Here is an 18,400-nt window from a genome sequence, read left to right as displayed (position 1 = left end):
CAAGAAATAAGCCTTGGGGGCTGAAGATATGGCTCGGTGGTTAAAAACACTGGTTGCTTTTCCAAAGGTCATGAGTTCAATTCCCAGCATCCACATAGTGGCTTACAACTATCAATAATGGGATCTGTTGCCCTCTTCTGGCATGCAGGTGTCTATGCAGATAGAACACTACATAAGTAAATCTTAATAAAAAAGAAAAAAAGAAAGAAAGGAAGTTCAATACATGTTAGAAACAGGGTTAAACCAAGAAATGAACTCAGAAATAAAGCAGGCATCAAACTATGTAGCGCCCTGGAGGCTGTGATGAGATTTTTTGTTTTCGTCGTGTTTGTGATACGAAATCAGTGGAGACGCTTACAGAGAAACCTTAGCCCTGGGTGCTTGACAATCCACACAAGACAAAGAATGTATATTGAGCAGAAAGTTCCATAGGAAATCAGAGAGCAGGGGGCTCGAATGGTCAACGTAACATATAAGGAGAGATGAGTTGTGAACTGAGTCCCAGAGGAACATGGAGGTGTGGGGCTGGATTCAACAGAAAAGGTGGAAAAAGTCATGAAAGGGCAATGAAGCAGGGGAGAGCATGGGAGCCCCCAAGAGAGACCTGGTTATCGCGGGGAGACCTGCCAGAGTCACACTGGACGGTCACCTCACACCTGCTCCCCAGCCAGCCCGGAAACTCTGGCAAGGAAGGGCCACTGCGTTCTCCTGGCTTTATCTTTGCACCTTGGGCACACAAGGCCAGGTGCTTCATTAATATTTATGAAACCCACTGAGCCCGGTAAAGTAAACAGTGTGTGTGGAGACCAGTAGAAGCCAGGAGCAGAGTGGGGCTGGGCGTGGAAGGGCCAGCCTTTGCTGAGAATTGAAAGTTCACGGAGCATAAATAATTTAAGATTCATTTATCTGTTTATTGTTGGATCACAGAAAACCAGAATCTGGATCTGTCTCATTGAAAATTATCTGGCTTCACTCAAGTACTAGTCTTTTTTTAAATCTTATTTGATTAAAAAATATCAAATATTCTTTAATGCTAGGTTTTTTAATCTTATTCGAGTTTTGGGAGAATAGTGGAAGACAGGGGGTTAGCCTCCAAAAACGCACCATCCAAACATCTGCAGTGAGCAGAGGAAACAAAAGTCGTTTCCACGGTGAGCCAAACCCAGAGGCACTGTCAGTCACCCAACTGCAGTTGGTGACTCTGGACAGCCCTTCTACTGGGAATCCTCGGGGTGCAGCCCCAGGGATGTACCTATTAGGGGTTGTCACCAAGCATCCACAGGGAAGTCATCTGCTTAATACCGGGAACAAACACATTTACAAGAGTCCCGCCGGAACTCTGTCCTCTTGACTCAGAAAAGAAATTCTCATCAAGACCACATCATGGGAAGAGGTTTAAGGAACACTGCTGGCTTGGTCTCCTCCCCTCCCTTGACTCCTCTAAGCAATCAGAAACCCACTGAGCTCAGTAAGGAAGGCAAACAGTGTGTATTGGGAACAATACATATTGGGAATTTGAAGTGTTTTGTTTTTTTGTTGGGTTTTTTTTTAAGCAGCATTGAGAGATAGGGAGATAGCTCAGTGGGTAAACTGCTTTCCTTGAAAGCTTCAGAATCTGAATTTGATGGTGACACATAAGCCCAACACTGGGGAAGCAGAGACAGGTGGATCCTGGGGCTTACTGGCTGCCCAGCCTAGCCTACTTGGCAAGTTGCAAGTTTCCAAACAATAAGAGACCTTGTTTAAAACAAGAAAACAAAACAAAAACACACCGTGGCTAGATTTGAGGAGTGGCAGCTGGCACTGTCCTCTAGCCTATGGCATATGTCAATTCCACAGTGACCTCTGTCCACAGGCTCACTGGACCTTTTAACTGGTAGCCCTTTGTTCTTTCTCTTCCAGAAACAGTGTTTGGTGACACTCGGAATGATCCAGAATTTGAGACACTGCTGTAGACTAACCTGGCCTATAGCAAAAGTAGATTTGCCCAAACCTGTGGACATAGAATGACCCTGTCTTACAACTAAGACAGTTAGGAAGACACCGAGATCTGCGTACAGTGTGGGCTAAGGCAAACATCAAGGGATCCATGTTGTGATATCCAAAGACCCTGTGACACTGTCTGAAAGTAAAAATTCTGGCAGCATCCAGCATTCTTTTCTTGTCAAAGAGTAGAAAACTATGGTGACAGTGTTGAAGTCACAAACACATAAGCAGGAAGCTAACTAAATATGAAGCCTAATAAGGTAATAAAATGAGGGGGAGGGGCAGCACATAGCTATCTGGGTGAATGGATGCTTCACATCCTTAAGCCTGATGCGAGATTAGCATCACACAGGGAAAGGACACAATGCTCTACTCACGTTCCTGAGCAAGGAGCAGAAGGGAATAAAATACTCTGCCTAGACAGGGGGAGTGTCACTATCTGGTGTGTAGTCTCAGGACTCATCTCACAGCCAAACTCTGGAAACAGCTTTGTCAACATGCCTAACAGGGGTACTTTTAAGAGAGGATTTTGTTTAATTAAGGGCAAGCAAAATTTTGGAGAAAATAGAGAGAGAAAGGCTGAATGGGTTCAGTTGTATGCAGAGGGAGGAGAGAGAAGAAGATGCCAATTTGCCTAACAGTGCTTGAAAGAGATGCCTAGAAGAGTGGGTCTTTTGCATGTCAGATGCAAAGCGCCCCCCCATCCATCCCCATAGACATTCATGTCCTAGTTCAAGGAATTTGTAACTGCTACTTCATATAATAAGGTGGAGTTTGCAGAGATGGTAAGTCAGAGAGCTTGAGGTAGGCTGATAGAGTGGCCATGACATGTACACAAGGTCTTATAAGAAAGGCCATGAGCCAACCGTGACGGACCCTGACAATAATCACTGTGCCAATGAGGATGAGACTGGAGGATTCAGAGAGGTTCAGGCCAGCCTGGGCTACCCCTGAGAGCTGGAGATACAGTTTAGTAAAACAACATTTGCCAGGCATGATCAGTGCCCTGAATCAGACACTGAGTGAGGAAGAAGGGCAGGGGAGGAGAAGAGAGGAGAAGGAAGTTTAGAGAGATGCTGTGCTGCCAGCTTTGATGGTGGAAGGACCACAAGTTAAGGAACACAGGTGACGCTTAAGTGCTCCAAGCTGGAAACTCGAAGGAGACAGACTGCCTGCTGACTCCTGAAGACCCAGAACTGTAAACTGACAGCCTTGGACTGTTTCAAGTCATTGAGTACACGTGAGCATCAGTGGGAGCTCACGGAATGGGTTCCGTTGGGTTCGTGATAGCATTTCTCTGTTTTGTTGTCGAATAGCTTCTGTGAAGTCTACCCTTCCTCAGTGTCTTAGGAGTCCAGTTGGTGTTCCTGACTTGGTGTGAGGACATGCTGGGATGGGCATAGAGCCCAGGTGGGTAGAAGCTGGCATCTGGAGCTCAGTGGGATTTGAGGTGACACGTGGTGTAAAGGTGCAATCTGAACGCCTCTCTACCACAAACATCCTCTGATCCTGTTACTTCAAAATGGCCACTAAATCTCATGAGTACAAAGGAGCACTGTTGGGCATCACCTGCACTGTGGGCATCACCTGAAAATATACTTTGGAACTTACAGAATTACATTAAGAAGAAAGTCACTATATCAGGCAGGTGGGGGGAGAGGATAGAGACTGGATTGGCTTACACAATATGGGATGGATAGTCCAACAATGGCCATCAGCACACTAGAGAGACTGAGAGTCAGGTTTCCAGTCTGGCTCTGAGCTCTGACACTTCTTGGGGAGTCGGTAGTATTGAGTCCAAGTTGAAGGACCAAAGAAGTTTGGTCAGATATCGGATGATTCTGTCACAAGAAGAAAGAAGAGAAAGAAAGGAAGGAGGGAGGGAGGAGAGGGAGGAGGAGGGAGAGGGAGGGAGGAGGAGGAGGGAGGGGAGGGAGGGAGGGAAGAGATGTGATTGAAAGAGAGAGGGGGGAGGAGAAGAGGATAGGGGAGGAGAGAAGAGGATAGGGGAGGGGAGAAGAAGATAGGGGAGGGAGAGGAGAGGAGGGAGGAGAGGAGGAGGGAGAGGAGAGGAGAGGGAGGAGGAGAGGAGAGGAGAGGAGGAGGGGGAGGGAGGGGAGGGGAGGGAGGGGAGGGGGGAGAGGAGATATGTGGAGCCACCTAATAGGAAGCCTGGTCTAATGGGTGGATCTGGCCACACCTGCGCTGAAGGGACTGCTAGGATCAAACATGCAGCCTCCTTCTCCCCACCCCCTGATCTCTTGCTGGCTCTCCCCAATCAATCCAGACAGACAGAAAGGGAGTTTTCAATAGGTTTGGTCCTAACCTGCTTTCCAGCTGTCAGGACAATGAGAGAATCTAAAAGACAAACAGAGCCTGTGGCCCCAGAGCCCTTTGTGTAAATTTCTGGTATTCTACATCATACAGCAATTGATGTGCATCATAACTATTTTTAAGTACATGATAGGACTTCATTAAACAGTTCTGCAATGCTATTCTAATATAGATTCCCAAATCCATTACACTGTAAGATTAAGTGACTTCCTGTGTGGTTTGTCTCTTCTAAAAAAAAAAAAAAAAAAAGCTTAGTCTTCCGGCGAAATGGGAGAAATTGTTCATTTCTGGATTCTAGCTGCCATCTGCAGTGACCAACACATGATGGGTGAGAGCTCTAAGACCCTGGAGCTGGTATCAGTGGGAGGGGAAGGTGACGTCAGGTTGTGGCCACGTGCAGGGATGTGTGGCCCAGCGGAGGCCTGAACCCTGGGGAGGGCAATGGTGGGAGACTGATATCAGACTGTGAGGCATCTGAGGAGACTACAGCCCCTCACTGCCAAAAGGCCAGATCTCTAACCAAGCTGCTTGCTTCTCCTGAAAGATGCCAGGGCTTCTCTTGAAGCATTAAGATAACATGGTCCACCCTAGAGTACTGATGAACTGGGCATAATGGGAAACCCATAAGGAATATTGTCTCACACCACATGAAGATGAATTGTCCTCAGAAGTACTCCCACCCCCATCCTTTGAGAATTATTTACTTTTAACAAACAAAGGTAGACTGGCTGTGTTTTGTTTTGTTCTGCTTAGTGTCTGGAGCCGATAAGCTTTTAGTTTAAGCTGGCCATTAAAGGAAATCGATGATTACATCTTTATGGAATTCGTTGAGGATCCTCAGGGGTGAACACAGCAGGCTCTCTTTAAGCTTGGAGGTCCTCTATAAACAGGCTTCTGTCTATTCCTGGGTCGCAGTCTGTGGGGGTAGAGGAGCAGGAATTAGACTCAAAGGAAAAATACAGGTGTGGTGGTATACGCTACGCCTACAACCCCAGAGCTTTTGAGTGAAGACAGTAGGCTATCCTTGGCTTATTTGGTGAGCTTGAGGCCAACTTGTGCTACATGAGACCTAAAATAAGTTCATAAATAAATCAAAGAAGAATCCATTACTGAGCCCTGTTCGTAGTCAGAGCTACATTCACCACATCGTCCTTTAGAAGAACACCGTGACTCTCTTAGAGAACCCATCCCACCCACCAACTTAGAGCTTGGTCAGATGGCGTTTCTAGCTAATAGAGCGTCTTGAAAATGCCAGAAGAGGCACATCTCATTGCCACGGGAACAGGACACGTCATGGGCAGATGTTTCCTTCAGTCTGACTCTTGGTATAAGATGACTTGGTGGCGTACACTCACTGTCTAGATTTGTTCAAAATCCACAGTTCTGAATAGATTCCCATCAGGAGCCAATCTAGCCAAACCCGGAGCTGCTTGTCATCGCTGCAAACACTGATTAGCCAGCCAGTGACTTTTAGAAACAGAGGAAGAAACTGAAAGGACTGAACAGGAAGCTAAAATGGCACTGCCTCTTCCACAGAGCTGCCCAGGGAATCCGCCATTCAAATCCCTTCAAAGGAATTCTAAGCAAAACAGAGTTGGTTGTTTCTGAGATTCTGTGAACAATATAGAGGTAGCACATTGTTAAATAATATGGTAGATAATCAGAAAAACTTTTCATGTGAGTTTGATGAATTAAGCACCTAGCAAAGGTATATTAGGAATATTGATAGAAAAAAAGGAAGCCCAGCACTGAAACCAAGTGTACATTCAGATGAACCTGTCAGGCACCAACATAGCATAATTTAGGAAGGACTTGTTCATACTCATGCATATGAGTACACACGTGTATGCATTCATATGCAAATACACACACACACACACACACACACGGCCAGAGTAATCAAAAATATTTCTCTTATAGTCTAGCAATGTTGACACACAACTTTAGTACCAGTGCTTGAGAGACAGAAGAGGCAAGAAGATCTCTGTCCAGTTTGAGGCTAACCTGGTCTACATAGTGATTTCCAAGCCAGCCAAAGGTTGCATAGTGAGACACTGTCTCAAAAAACAAAACAGGCAATACATCTTCCTAATCACTCTCTTGTAGACCAAAATTATCCACCATACTAAGCGTTGGTGTGCCCAATCTGAACGCGACTGTCTTAAAGTTGTAGCTCATGGGGCTGCTGAGATGGCTCAGCAGTTAAGAGCACTCGCTACTTTTCCAGAGGTCCCGAGTTCAATTCCCAGCAACCACCAAGTAACTTGTCCCCACCTACAAGGGGATTTGATGCCCTCTTCTGGCATGCAGGTGTACATGCAGATAATTTATATGCTAATTTAAGGCACATGTATTTATTTAATGTGTGTGCGCGCGCGTGCGTGTGTGTGTGTGCGCGCGCGCGCGCGCGTGTGTGTGTGTGTGCGCGCGCGTGTGCATGTGTGTGTGGGGGGGTGTGGTATGCACGTTCCACTGCACAAGTGTTGAGGTCAGAACTTGTGGGTGTCAGTTCTTTCCTACTATCAGGTGAGTTCTGCGGAAACTGGAGTCTTCAGACTTGGCAGCCATTTTGTGGCCATCCTATGACCTCACTCTCCACCCTAATCCCTTAATATGATGAAGAAACATAGAAGCTGGTCCCTGCAGGTGTGGCTGCACAAGGCTACTTGAGTCCCTTGAGTAAATAGCGTGCTGTGCAGTCTACAACCAGGAGAAACCTGGGAAGCTTCTACAGAAAAACGTCCTGAATGAGGGCTGGGAGGCAGGTAGGCCAAGGGCTCTAAGAGAGCACCCGGGGAAGGAAACATGGGAGTGAGGTCTGTAAAGGGGACAAAAGGAGCATGAGGATTCACAGCAGATGGCAGAGTTGACAAGATGAATCATCACCGAAGACTTCATGGTTTGTTCTGTTCTTCAGCCCAGCTGTGAGCTGGCCACCAGCACTGTCCCATTCTAGAGGTAGCAGAACTGAGGGCAAAGCTGAAATTTGAAACCTGAGGCTGCAGCCTTAGTCAGGAGCCGGAACCTCGGCCCCTTGGAGAATCTGTGAGGCTGGAAGGTTAGCCCTAGACCCAGAACTAGAGAGGTGCAAGGGGCCTCAGAGGGGTCTTCAGGCCTGCAGGTGTGGGGCAAACCAGGCAGCTTTCTCCTGACTGTGATACCATTTGGCTTGAGGACATGGCTTAGAAAATCTCTGTCTGTAATAGCTGTACTAGGCCAGCCACTCGAAGGGGCAGCCTCTGTCACCAGAGACCCCTGTCCTCACTACCCAGATGTGCCCCCCAAAGACGGTCATGAAAGTATTTACCTAATCCCTACCACGGGGGAAAGCCTGGTGAGAATAGGGTTTTGGCTGTTTACTGTTTTGTTAGTTTTCTTTCTCTCATAGTCACCAAAGTAACCTATAGCCTGTTTACCAAGCAAACGTCTGAACCATAGTCATCTCTGTCCTGAAACAAACCTGATTTTAGCGTCATCAGACTTGGAGCCACAAATAGGCAAACAGAGGAGGAAAACCAGGATGACTCTCTCTCTCCCCAGGCTCCGAAAGCCTTAGTTATAGCTGTGAAGTATTTTCAGAACATTGAATTCAAGTGCTAGAGAAAGCACAACATCTTTTTATTGCTCATCCTGGAAAGACCACAGCAGTGAAGCTTCAAAAACAACAACAACCGTCTGATTAGCATAATCTGTGGCTGATGAATATGGATATTGTCAATAGTCACCTAGAAGCTTGCTTCCTTTTGCACATTTTGTTCTCTCCTACCAAGAAAGGAAATATCCCTAAACCCCTGTTTGCACCAAGCTCAGAGGAATTGCCTGAAGGGAACTGAGCCAGGAAGAAATTCTTGCCACCTTCACCCTTTGTTCTACTTAATCATCCACATTGTCATTAGCATTTCCTGTAACCAAGAGTATGGAATGCAAATCGAGGCTCTTGCCTCCCTCCCTGATGAGGCTGGTCTGTTTCTCTAATGTTCTTTTGACAGTGTCTGATACAGGGCTGACAGGACAGGTCTCCAGGGAACAAGTGTAGACTATGCAGTGAATGCAGCACTGGCAAAGGCAGGCTGACAAGAGATCTCACCAACCTACCCAGGACAGGACAAGACAGGAAACAGGAAGGACCTGCTGATGAACCCCCTGTGGCATGATACATCATTAAGCCTGACCCAGGGCATTGGGCGTCAACCTTATTCCTGTTTATTTGTTTGTCTGTTTACAAAGGATTCTGAAGATGGAAACACTCAACTACACCCCTCAACAGCCTGAGAATGGGTGTCAGCCTCTCCATTAGTGACTGAATTGTACTTTGCTTACCAGTCTCTTGCTGTAGCAGTTGTACCCTGCACATTTGACACTGTGTAAAGTCCTTTACACACTTTATATACCATACCCTTTACACCCCTGTCCAGCCCACCATCAACAAAAGAACTGATAATTCTTCAACTAAATGTAGTATGCAGACGGGCCAGCCACCAAGGTAACAGGGAGAACATCAGCATGGCTTACAAAGTCCCTTTCTAGCGCAGCATTGACAATGGTCCTCAACCTGGGGGTCACGAACCTTTTGGGGTCAACCTTTTCACAAGGGTTGTCTGAGGACATCAGAAAACACAGCTCTTCCAACATATAACAAGGATGCATGCTCCACTATGTTCATAGCAGCCTTATTTATAATAGCCAGAAGCTGGGAAGAACCCGATGCCCTTCAACAGAGGAATGGATACAGAAAATTCGGTACATCTACACAATGGAGTACTACTCAGCTATCAAAAACAATGACTATGAAACTCATAAGCAAATGGATGGAATTAGAAAATATCATCCTGAGTGAGGTAACCCAATCACAAAGAAACACATGGTATGCACTCACTGATAAGTGGATATTAGCCCAAATGTTCGAATTACCCAAGATGCAATCCACAGACCACATGAAGCTCAAGAAGAAGGATAATGAAAGTGTAGATGCTTCAGTCCTTCTAGAAGGAGGAACAAAAATATTCATAGAAGGAGATACAGAGACAAAACTTGGAGCAGGAACTGTATTAAAGGGTCACAGCCAGAGAAAAGTTGAGAGAGAGTAGTTTATTCAGTACACTTCAAGACCAAAGCAGGCTGAGCAGTAGTTAAAGAACTCCCTATAGGCTGGGAAAATGGAGGGTGTCAGGGGCATCTGCTTGGAAGGAGTACTTTTGTCATTAGGGAAAGTTTTCTTGTTTGTAATTCCCTGGTATGTAATTCACATCATTCAAAGAAAAACAGTCTGAATTTGGGGGACTACAGTCCTGGAAGGTTAGTGACAGGCACCACCCCTGTCATTTCCACTGTGAGATCTCTGCCATGCAAGAAAGAGCCATATAAATCAGAGTTATGCAAATGAGGGTGATCCTGGCTAGCTAAAATTCAGGCCTGCTCAAAGCTGACGTCACCTGTCAGTCACCTGCCCCCCCTTCCAGATGCTGCTCTGTGGTGTTAGGTCACAGCACTCTGCAGCTAACAGTTTGGGTAGTAACTACACTTACTCCTTGGACTATGCTTGTGAAATTCCCAAAGAGGGATTGATTCCACCTCTGGGTCTCTTATTAATGGCTTTCCCTCCATGTTAAACTTTGCATAGCAGCTGCAGTGAATGGGTAGAGAAGCCACAGCCTCCTGGTGCTCACTGAATGAGGTCATCCAGTGGCCTCATTGTGTCTTTAGAGACAATCCCACATTGCAGATCTTTCAGCAGACTGACCCCTGTGCATTTTCATCAGGTTAAGTCAGTACCCAAGCCCTGGCCCTGCAAGACCTATTGAAGACCCTGGACAGGGGCTTGTGCCTTTTCTGCCTCCATTGCTTCCTCTGGCATCTGTTGCTACAGTTAAGCTGCTGTTGCAACATACATACACACACATATAGCCTACTAAGTCCATTGTGTTGCTTGTATGTACATGTTTAGGGCTGACCACAGGACTGGCTAGGCAGCCAGGGGCTGCTCCTGGAGAACACTGATTCTCTCTCTCCCAGCAGCCATTGATTGACTGTAGATCTTCCTCTAGGCGTGGGGCCTTGTGAAATTTTCCATGTCCACATTGGCATGTCAACTGGTGTTGTTGCCCTGTTTTCATTCCATCGCAGCCTGTCCTGGTCTGCTACGGCTGCCACAGCAGTACACCTCTGACTAGGAGTGCAGCCACAGACATGCCTCCACCCTCATTCTCCTCTAAGAGTCCAAAGTAGTGCCCTGTGAGCAGTGGCTCCCATTGCTTCGCTAATCAGGAAAGAAGACACAGAAAGATGAGGATGAGGAAGAGAAGAGGGCTATGGGTGAAGGAGAAAGGGGAGATGAGGAGCCGGCAGGGAAGGGTATAAGGGTCTGAAAATCACTGAAGGAAGACCCAGATTCAGTATGCAAAGGCAAAGAGCATTTATTCTGCAAAAACAACCTGCATGTGGGGAGTCAGCCATTATCTCAAATGTTGACCCCAGACGAAGGCACCCAGGCCTTCTTATAGGGAACTCTGGAACTCTCTAGAAGGATTAGGTAATCTAAAATTTTATTGGTGAGTGTTAGGGGGTCACAGGCGGTCAGTGGTCTGTGTTCCTGTCATGAACGTTCAACCATGTGCTGAGATAGGCTGCCCAGTGCAGATGACCCGTTCTGAGGTGAGATACTTCCCCATTTTTGTGTTTCTCCCCAGGCTGTTCTTTGGGAGGGGGTTTTATGGTCTTGTTCTGAATTTTATGCTCTGTTCCTAGAGCTTGTGTCTTATGACCAAGTTTCTGGACTTACTGTCTGTTCCTGAAGCTGCTGCCCTATGGCCTTTTTTGAAAGCAGGCCTGGTCCTTAAAATGGAGGCAAACGGCTTATATTGTCCTTTTAAGGGGAGTAGTGTATAAACTGACCACATGGCCACTCAAAAGTATCATTGAGGGGAAGGTTTTTGTTGTAAGTATGAGGGAGAGGCCAACCAGAGGCATCTGGAAGGAAGAGTCCAGAGCAGAGAGAGAAAGTCGTACACTGTCAGCAGATTGGACGTGGCCATGAGGGCAGGAGGAGGGGAACGAGAAAGGAAGACACAAAGAGGACCAGGGGTGGGCAACCAGGAGCCCAGCTGAAATAGCAGGGTTGTAAGGAGGAATGAGCAGCTGGGGGTGGGGTGGAGCCCATGAGCTGGAGAAGTTTGAACTGGGATCTTGACGAGAAGACCAAGGATACCATCATGGGCTCTGAAATGTGTAACAGGTAGCACGTGCTTTGATAGCCACTGATAGCCACTACAGATGAGTGCTTGTCCCTCCTACTGGTCATAAAGAATGGCTCCTTTGTTTGAGGAGTACTGGCTTCACAAGTTCCTGAGGAATGCTGGCTTGTATCCAGAACTTGGAGCTGACAGAGAAGGAGCACAATCCAGACCCTAGGCTCCTAGAGTAAATTAAACCGGAAGGGTTGTCACCAAGTCCTGTGAACTAAGCTAGTGCATTTCACCTGATTCTCCTAATTACCCAGTGTTTGCAAAGCCTTCGGGAAGAGATAAGCACAGCATTAAGTGCTAAGTAGTATTAATTAATAATATTAGCAGGCTGGGTGTCGGGACACACACACCTGCAATCACAGCACTCGGGACAAGGACGCAGAACTGCCAACTTCAACACCAGCCACACCGCCTAGCGACACCCTGGTTCAAAACTAGTAACACTTGTGGATCACATCAGCAGGAACTTTGTGTAAAGAAGCCTAGGCTTGGAATCAATGTTTCACGTACTGCAAATTTTCTTTCTAGAATCTTATAACCTTCTGAATTTCCGAGGAAGCAGCCTCGAGAGCTGTGGGCGGGGCTCCCTACACCAATGCTCTCCTGTATCAAACACCAATGAAGAAACTGCTCACACACCTGCCTACAGGCCAATCTAATGGAGGCATTTTCTCCATTAAGGTGGCCTCTTCCCAGTTTGTGTCAAGATGACCAAACCAGCTAACCAACATAATGAGTGACCATCACTCAAGATATGCTCTTTCTCAACAGCCAGCTCATAGAAGGGGCTGCATGTGAGGGTCATGACTCCATGAGCAGCACGGCCACGGGAACCTCAGTCTTCTCAGAGGGTGAACAATCCTCTTAAGTTCCAAACGCATCAGATTACGACCCCCATTTAACTTATTCCAGAGTTGCTTTCCTGGAAGTTTCGACATCCTTATATTTTAAGACCATCCAAAGACCTTGCATGCTGACGCAGCGAGCAGACTTTTCAGTTCATTATTAAGCCTCAGAGCACCATTGTCAAGGGGCTTACGTTCAAAAACACCATGTGACATCTTCCAGAGACATTTTCTGTTTTATCTGAAAGCTAAATTCAAAATAGCCCCATGCGTGGCATGCCCATGGCCCCTCTTAAAAAGCTTAGATCTAGTTTTACATTCTATTGTTTTTTTAAAATGAGAATATTGTGTTCACAATATTTCCGCATCACAGCTCAAATCGTGCCAGAGCCAAGTAAGAAGTAAGTGGGAGTTGAGGCAGCTGAGTGCTTCCTTTGACCCAGTCGTTGTCCTCAGCTCCTTACGTGCATGCTCTGACCTACATTAACACTAAGCAAATGACTTTGTTGCCGGAGTGGTAGCGTCAGAGCCTAGCTCCTGGCAGCCCTAATGAACAAGGTTCATCCACCTGTCCTCCATGGGTATCATGGCTTGGGTGAGAAATGTTCCTCCTAGGCTCACGGATTTGAGCATTCGATGCCCAGCTGGTGGGACCGTATGGGAGGATTATAGAGCTTGTAGGAGGTGGAGCCTTGTTGGAGGAAGTACACCAATTGGCTCTGAGATGTTACAGCCTTGCCCTGCTTCCTATCAGGTGATTCCCTGTCAGCTTCCTGTCTGTAACTGAAAGCCTGACCAATGATATGCTTCCAATGCCTGATGCCACGCCTCCCCACCGTGATGGGCTCTCCCCTCTGGAACCAAGAGTCAAAGAAAACCCTCTCTTCCTTGGGTTGCTTTTGTCAGGATATCATATCACAGCAATAGAAAGCCAGGAACACAATGGACAAGCGAAAGAGACAAGCTACTGGCTAAACCAGAAGGGCAAATTTATTCAGTGTGGCAATGCTGGGAAAGCAAAGGGCTAAGTGAGCCCCTCTTCCAAGCCCATCGTCAGGGCTAACATGAGACTAAGTCAGGGGACTATTTTAAAGATACGTAGAGCTAAGCATCCCTAGTCAATGTGTGGTCCCAGTGTCAAAATCTGGCCCTCAGTCTCTCCGGAGGTGGTCTGGCAATTCCTCAGAACTGTGTGGAATATCTTTCTGGTAGATACACTCTCCCTGCAGCTGACACCAGAGTCCCAAACTTTCCCTTCCCCGATCAAGAGATTCCTGGAGAAAATCAAACTCCTTGAAGAATAGTTGGAATTTACAAAGGTTGGGGGGGGGGGAACACCAGTCTCCTCAGAACCCCTTCTTATCAGCCCCTGAACTACTGAGACTGAAGTACAGAGAAGGAAAATGACCCACACCCAGTGCTAGAATAAGCCAGGCTCTGAGATGATTGTGAGACACAAGACAAGCTTCCAGTGGTCATATAGGACTGGAAGGAAACTCAGAGAGAGAACACATGTTAAAAAAACAAAGGACGGTCTCGATCCTGTTGATGGCGGTATGCCAAATGTGTCTCCCAGTCACGGCTTGTCCCCACAGTTCTTATCTTCTTTCTCCTGTTTCTCTTGCAGACGTTCATGCCCAAGACCAGGCTGCCGTGGCTCCCACTGGGCCTTTCTTAAAGGGACAAGCACTAATTGCTCCATGAGTTCCAGAATCATCCACTGAGGCTTCCATAGTCCTTTTCCATCCGCAAGCCTTCACTGCAACGCTACTGTTCAAGATGAGTGGCTTTCTGTCCTCACTGGACCCCCGGCGGGTACAGTGGGGGGCTGCCTGGTATGCAATGCACTCTCGGATCCTGCGCACCAAGCCGGTGGAGTCCATGCTGGAGGGAACTGGGGCCACCTCAGCGCACGGTACCAAGCTAGCCCAGGTGCTCACCACTGTAGACCTCATCTCTCTCGGAGTCGGCAGCTGTGTAGGCACGGGCATGTATGTGGTGTCCGGCCTGGTGGCCAAGGAGATGGCAGGACCTGGGGTCATCGTGTCATTCATTATCGCTGCTGTCGCATCTATTTTATCAGGTATGTGTCCAGGGAAGGGGTCCCTCAGCAAGGTCATTCACTGCCCTGGCTGCTGCTCACCCCACCCTTACAGAGTATTTATTACTATTCTTATTTATTTTGTGTGTTGTGGGGGCATACACCACAGCCTGTGTGTGAAGGTCAGAGGACAGTTTGCGTGAGTCAGTTCTGCCCTGTCACCATGGGTCTGGGGAACCCATGCTGACAGTTGGATTGGCAGACACCCTTCCCTCTGAGCCATCTCCCCAGCCCTCTTTTATAATAGTTAGTAACGAACTGTACCTGGGGCAGTGAAACGGCTTGTTTACTTTTTTGGTCTCCAATCCTAGATAGGAGACCAGGTTTTGCCCTGATTGTAACAGCTTCCATTTTCTGTGGCTTTCAGTACAAGCAACTATTCCAGTGCCTTCTGATCCCCCGGCTTCTCACTCTCCGTTGTGTTCTAGTTACTCTGTTTCCGTTTTAACTCTCCCTCTCCTTGGCAGGCAGGTTGGATCCCCTAGGGGAGAAACGGACCACACAGCTAGTGCAGAATAGTAGCAAAGGCTGTGCAGAGTAGCAAGGCAGTTGCTCTGACGCGCCTGGGAGTTGACGAGCCTCAAGATGGCAGTGGGACACAAGGAGGAGGAAGCCAAGCAAGGAGACGTAGGGCTGCTGTAGAGAAAAGACGCTGCCTCCTCGGCTGCCTCAGTGAATGCATCACCTACAGGGAGCCCAGCAGCCTTTGCTCTCCCCTGACGCAGGGTAAACAACTCTTCCAAAAGCAGGATGCCGAGACCTACATGTTGGTGAAGTGTGGGACGGCTCTCCAATTGCTTTTCTTGCTTTCCTTCTTTTTCTCTAGACCTGTGGGCCATGGTATCTCCCCAGAGTTCCAGAGTTAGGTCAACAGACAACAAGAAAGAAAGAAAAAAGGAAAGGAAGGAGGGAGGGAGGGAGGAAGGAAGGGAGGAAGGAAGGAAGGAAGGAAGGAAGGAAGGAGAGACAGAGGGAGAAGGGAAAGGAAGGTTATTCTAATATAGGCAGGAGTTCTGTGACTTATGCACAGCATCACAAGAAAATCCCTATAGTATCATTCTTCCCTATTAATATTTAGCCTCCATTCATAAAGGAGCAAGAGAAAGTACAAACTCACAAACATACTGGCTCTTATCTGACCCTTTTCATTTAGTAAGAAAAGATCCACTGGGACATCCTTGCTGTATTCCCTAGACATCCCCCTGTCCTGGAATCACCCTTTCTCCTGCATAAAGACTCTAATAACCTGGGTTTATGCAGATTAAAGGACTTCTGTTCCTTTAAACTGAAATGAGTTTCTCACATGAATGAAAGAATTACCTGGCTACTTGGAACAAGTAAGGCGACTGCAATTCTTCCCAAGTTTTATTGACGGAGATTACTCACCACGGACTCATACCCCTAAAAGAATTATCACTATAGAACTGACTGGAGATGGCGGAAGAGACAGCATCTTGCTAGGGGGAATGTCCTGGTTTATGATGCCGTAATAGAATGCCTTAACCAAAAGCAACTCAAGGTAGAAGCAGGTTTATCTCAGTTCACAGTCCAGCCCCATGGGTTATGTCACAGCAACAGAAGCTTGAAACGGCTGGCCACAGACAGTTGCTGTATGCAAATCATCCTTTATATGAAAGCCATTGCATCCTGGGAGCACTCAGCACTCAGATATACAGTGCCCACAGCACTGTATATCTACCTCTTCCCTGCTGAGCTGGAGAGCTCAGAATTCACCCAGCCAGTATTCTGTGGGAGCGAGTTTGCAGTCCTGGCAGACCACACCCCTTTCCAACTTTACAATCAGTGACATCAGATTGTGGACCTGAGGTCAGCTGTGGTGGGGCTTCTGTTTCTGCTGTTTTTGTTTGCCATGGAGTCGGTTGTCAAGCATTCCCCAGCTTCTCCTCACCACTGCGCCAGGCTCCAGAAGACAAACGCCTGCCTCCCCCCCCTCTCCAGATGGTCCCATCCGTAGCATCTCTCCTCTCTCAGTGACTGACTCATCCTCCGGCTGAGGCCAGCCACGATCCTTCAGAGCCTCAGCCAGAGCCAAAACCAAAATAGCTCGTGCAGATATTATCAGATTTACAGTGGGTCTCTCCAGTCAGGTCTGGCACTGCCGTGCTCTCTGATCACAAATGTCCCCTCCCTGCTATCTCATTCCCCTCCCCGCTCTCATCCCCATGTCACTTAGATGTTAACCAACCTTTCCCTGCTTCTCCACACCACAATAGTCCAGTTCCCTTCCATCCCCGCCCTTGGTAATACTTGTCTCTCCTTCTCTCTTGGCTGTAATTAAAAGCCTACTCAGCACCAGGAAGCCCAGTCTCTACCTTCTGGTACGTTTATCTCCAGCAATAGTCACTGCTGGGTGATAAGAATGGAGTACAGACAATGTTGGAACAACAGGATTCAGCTTGTCCCAAGCAGAGAGGAAAGAACAATGAGACAAAGGGAGGGGGGGGCGCTTGCACAGAAGCAAACTGCGCATGCGCAAAATGCCGGGGGCGGGGCGGGGGGCCTGACTGGTCACGGGAAAAATGTTACAGCTACGCTCACTGTTTTGTATGCAAACAAAAATTAGTAACGATCAGTATAAACGGAAAAGTGGTAAGATGAGTGGAAACTGCAGATTTCAATGAAATCGGAGGAATACTGGAATAAAAATACAGTGCGGTTAAAGGCAGGAAGTGACGTCAGAGAGGAACTATGCGTGAAATCTGAAGTAGTATGAAACCAGTAAGACTGAGTTTAGACCTGGAATCTGGTTAAACTACTATCTAGCTGGGAGACTTGAAGCAAGCACTGTAACTTCTCTAGGTCTTAGTTCCCCCATTATGGAAATAAAATTATCTTCTCGGTTGCCGAGAGATCTAAATGAAGTACCTACTGGTACAATGCCCAGCACTCTGCACTAAATAAGTTGTTTTGTGTGAAACTCTGTCGTAGGTACCTGCTGTCATATATAGTATTTCTGTTATTCTATTTTCATTATTTTAACTAAATGCCAGAATCTAGCTAATGAATAGAGAAAAAGAAATGGTTGGTTAGTTTACAGGGGTTTTTTTGGGGGGAGGGGAGTCAAGGGCACAGCATTATTTGGTCCCCTTTTGACAGCAGCACTTCTTGGTCAAAGCCAGTGTAGGCTACATGAAGGTCCATTTTTTCCTATATATTCTAAATGCAAATGTTTCATTAAATGTGTAGTTTTGTTTTATTAAGACAGAGTCTTATATGGCCTTAATAGGCCTGGAAGTCATGATGCAGACTAGGCTGGCCTTGAACTCACAGAGCTTCCTGCCTTTGCATCCCAAAGTGTTGGGATTAAAAGTGTGAACAGTCACGCCTGGCTTTACATATGTAGCTTTGTAAATGTTTTCTCCTAATTTGTGGCTCTTCCTTTATTTTCTGTCTATTTATATTTTAAAATATTAATGTCCAAAGTATATGACCTGAAATTCTAATTCAGCTGTGGCTGGGTGGGGTGCTATGATCTGCCACAGCTAGGACCCACATGGAGAGGGAGCTTGCTAACAGGAGTCTCTCATACAGCAGGCAGGCTCTCCTAGGGAATTTTTTTGGCCATGTAGTTCCATTCCCCATGCTACATAGCCCTTTGTGAAACATGAAACCACTCTGAAGCTACTCTCTCTCCAACTGAACATGACCTACAGGTCCACTAATTTCCCCAGATCCTTTACCGGGCTCCACTCTGACGTGGTCAGTGCTCTCTGGCCTGTCCCAGGTGGTGGACCAGTTATCAGAGGAAACAGCTTGTCGCCAACCTCTCCTTTTTTGTCCAGTGGCCTTATCTGCTCTTTGATAACTCCACAGGCCCTGTGCCCTGCCAAGCCTGCGAAATCCCTTTAATAGTATGTTTTGATAAAGAGCAT

General features: G+C 47.1%; 1 protein-coding gene across 3 annotated transcripts in view; it reads left to right on the top strand.

Moving 5' to 3' along the window:
- Slc7a14 (solute carrier family 7 member 14) overlaps positions 1–18,400 on the top strand; it is a 104,765-nt gene that overhangs the window by 41,353 nt on the left and 45,012 nt on the right. For all 3 annotated transcript variants that reach the window (XM_032898571.1, XM_032898572.1, XM_032898573.1), the window contains one exon: positions 14,034–14,489. In XM_032898571.1, the coding sequence (XP_032754462.1) occupies positions 14,186–14,489 (304 nt within the window). In that variant the 5' untranslated portion in view covers positions 14,034–14,185. The remainder of the gene's footprint in view (positions 1–14,033; positions 14,490–18,400) is intronic.

Source organism: Rattus rattus, chromosome 3 (genome assembly GCF_011064425.1).
Source record: "Rattus rattus isolate New Zealand chromosome 3, Rrattus_CSIRO_v1, whole genome shotgun sequence".
In the NCBI taxonomy this organism is placed as follows: domain Eukaryota; kingdom Metazoa; phylum Chordata; class Mammalia; order Rodentia; family Muridae; genus Rattus; species Rattus rattus.
Note: the sequence above shows the minus strand (reverse complement) of the source record. Positions and strands in the feature narration are given on the sequence as shown.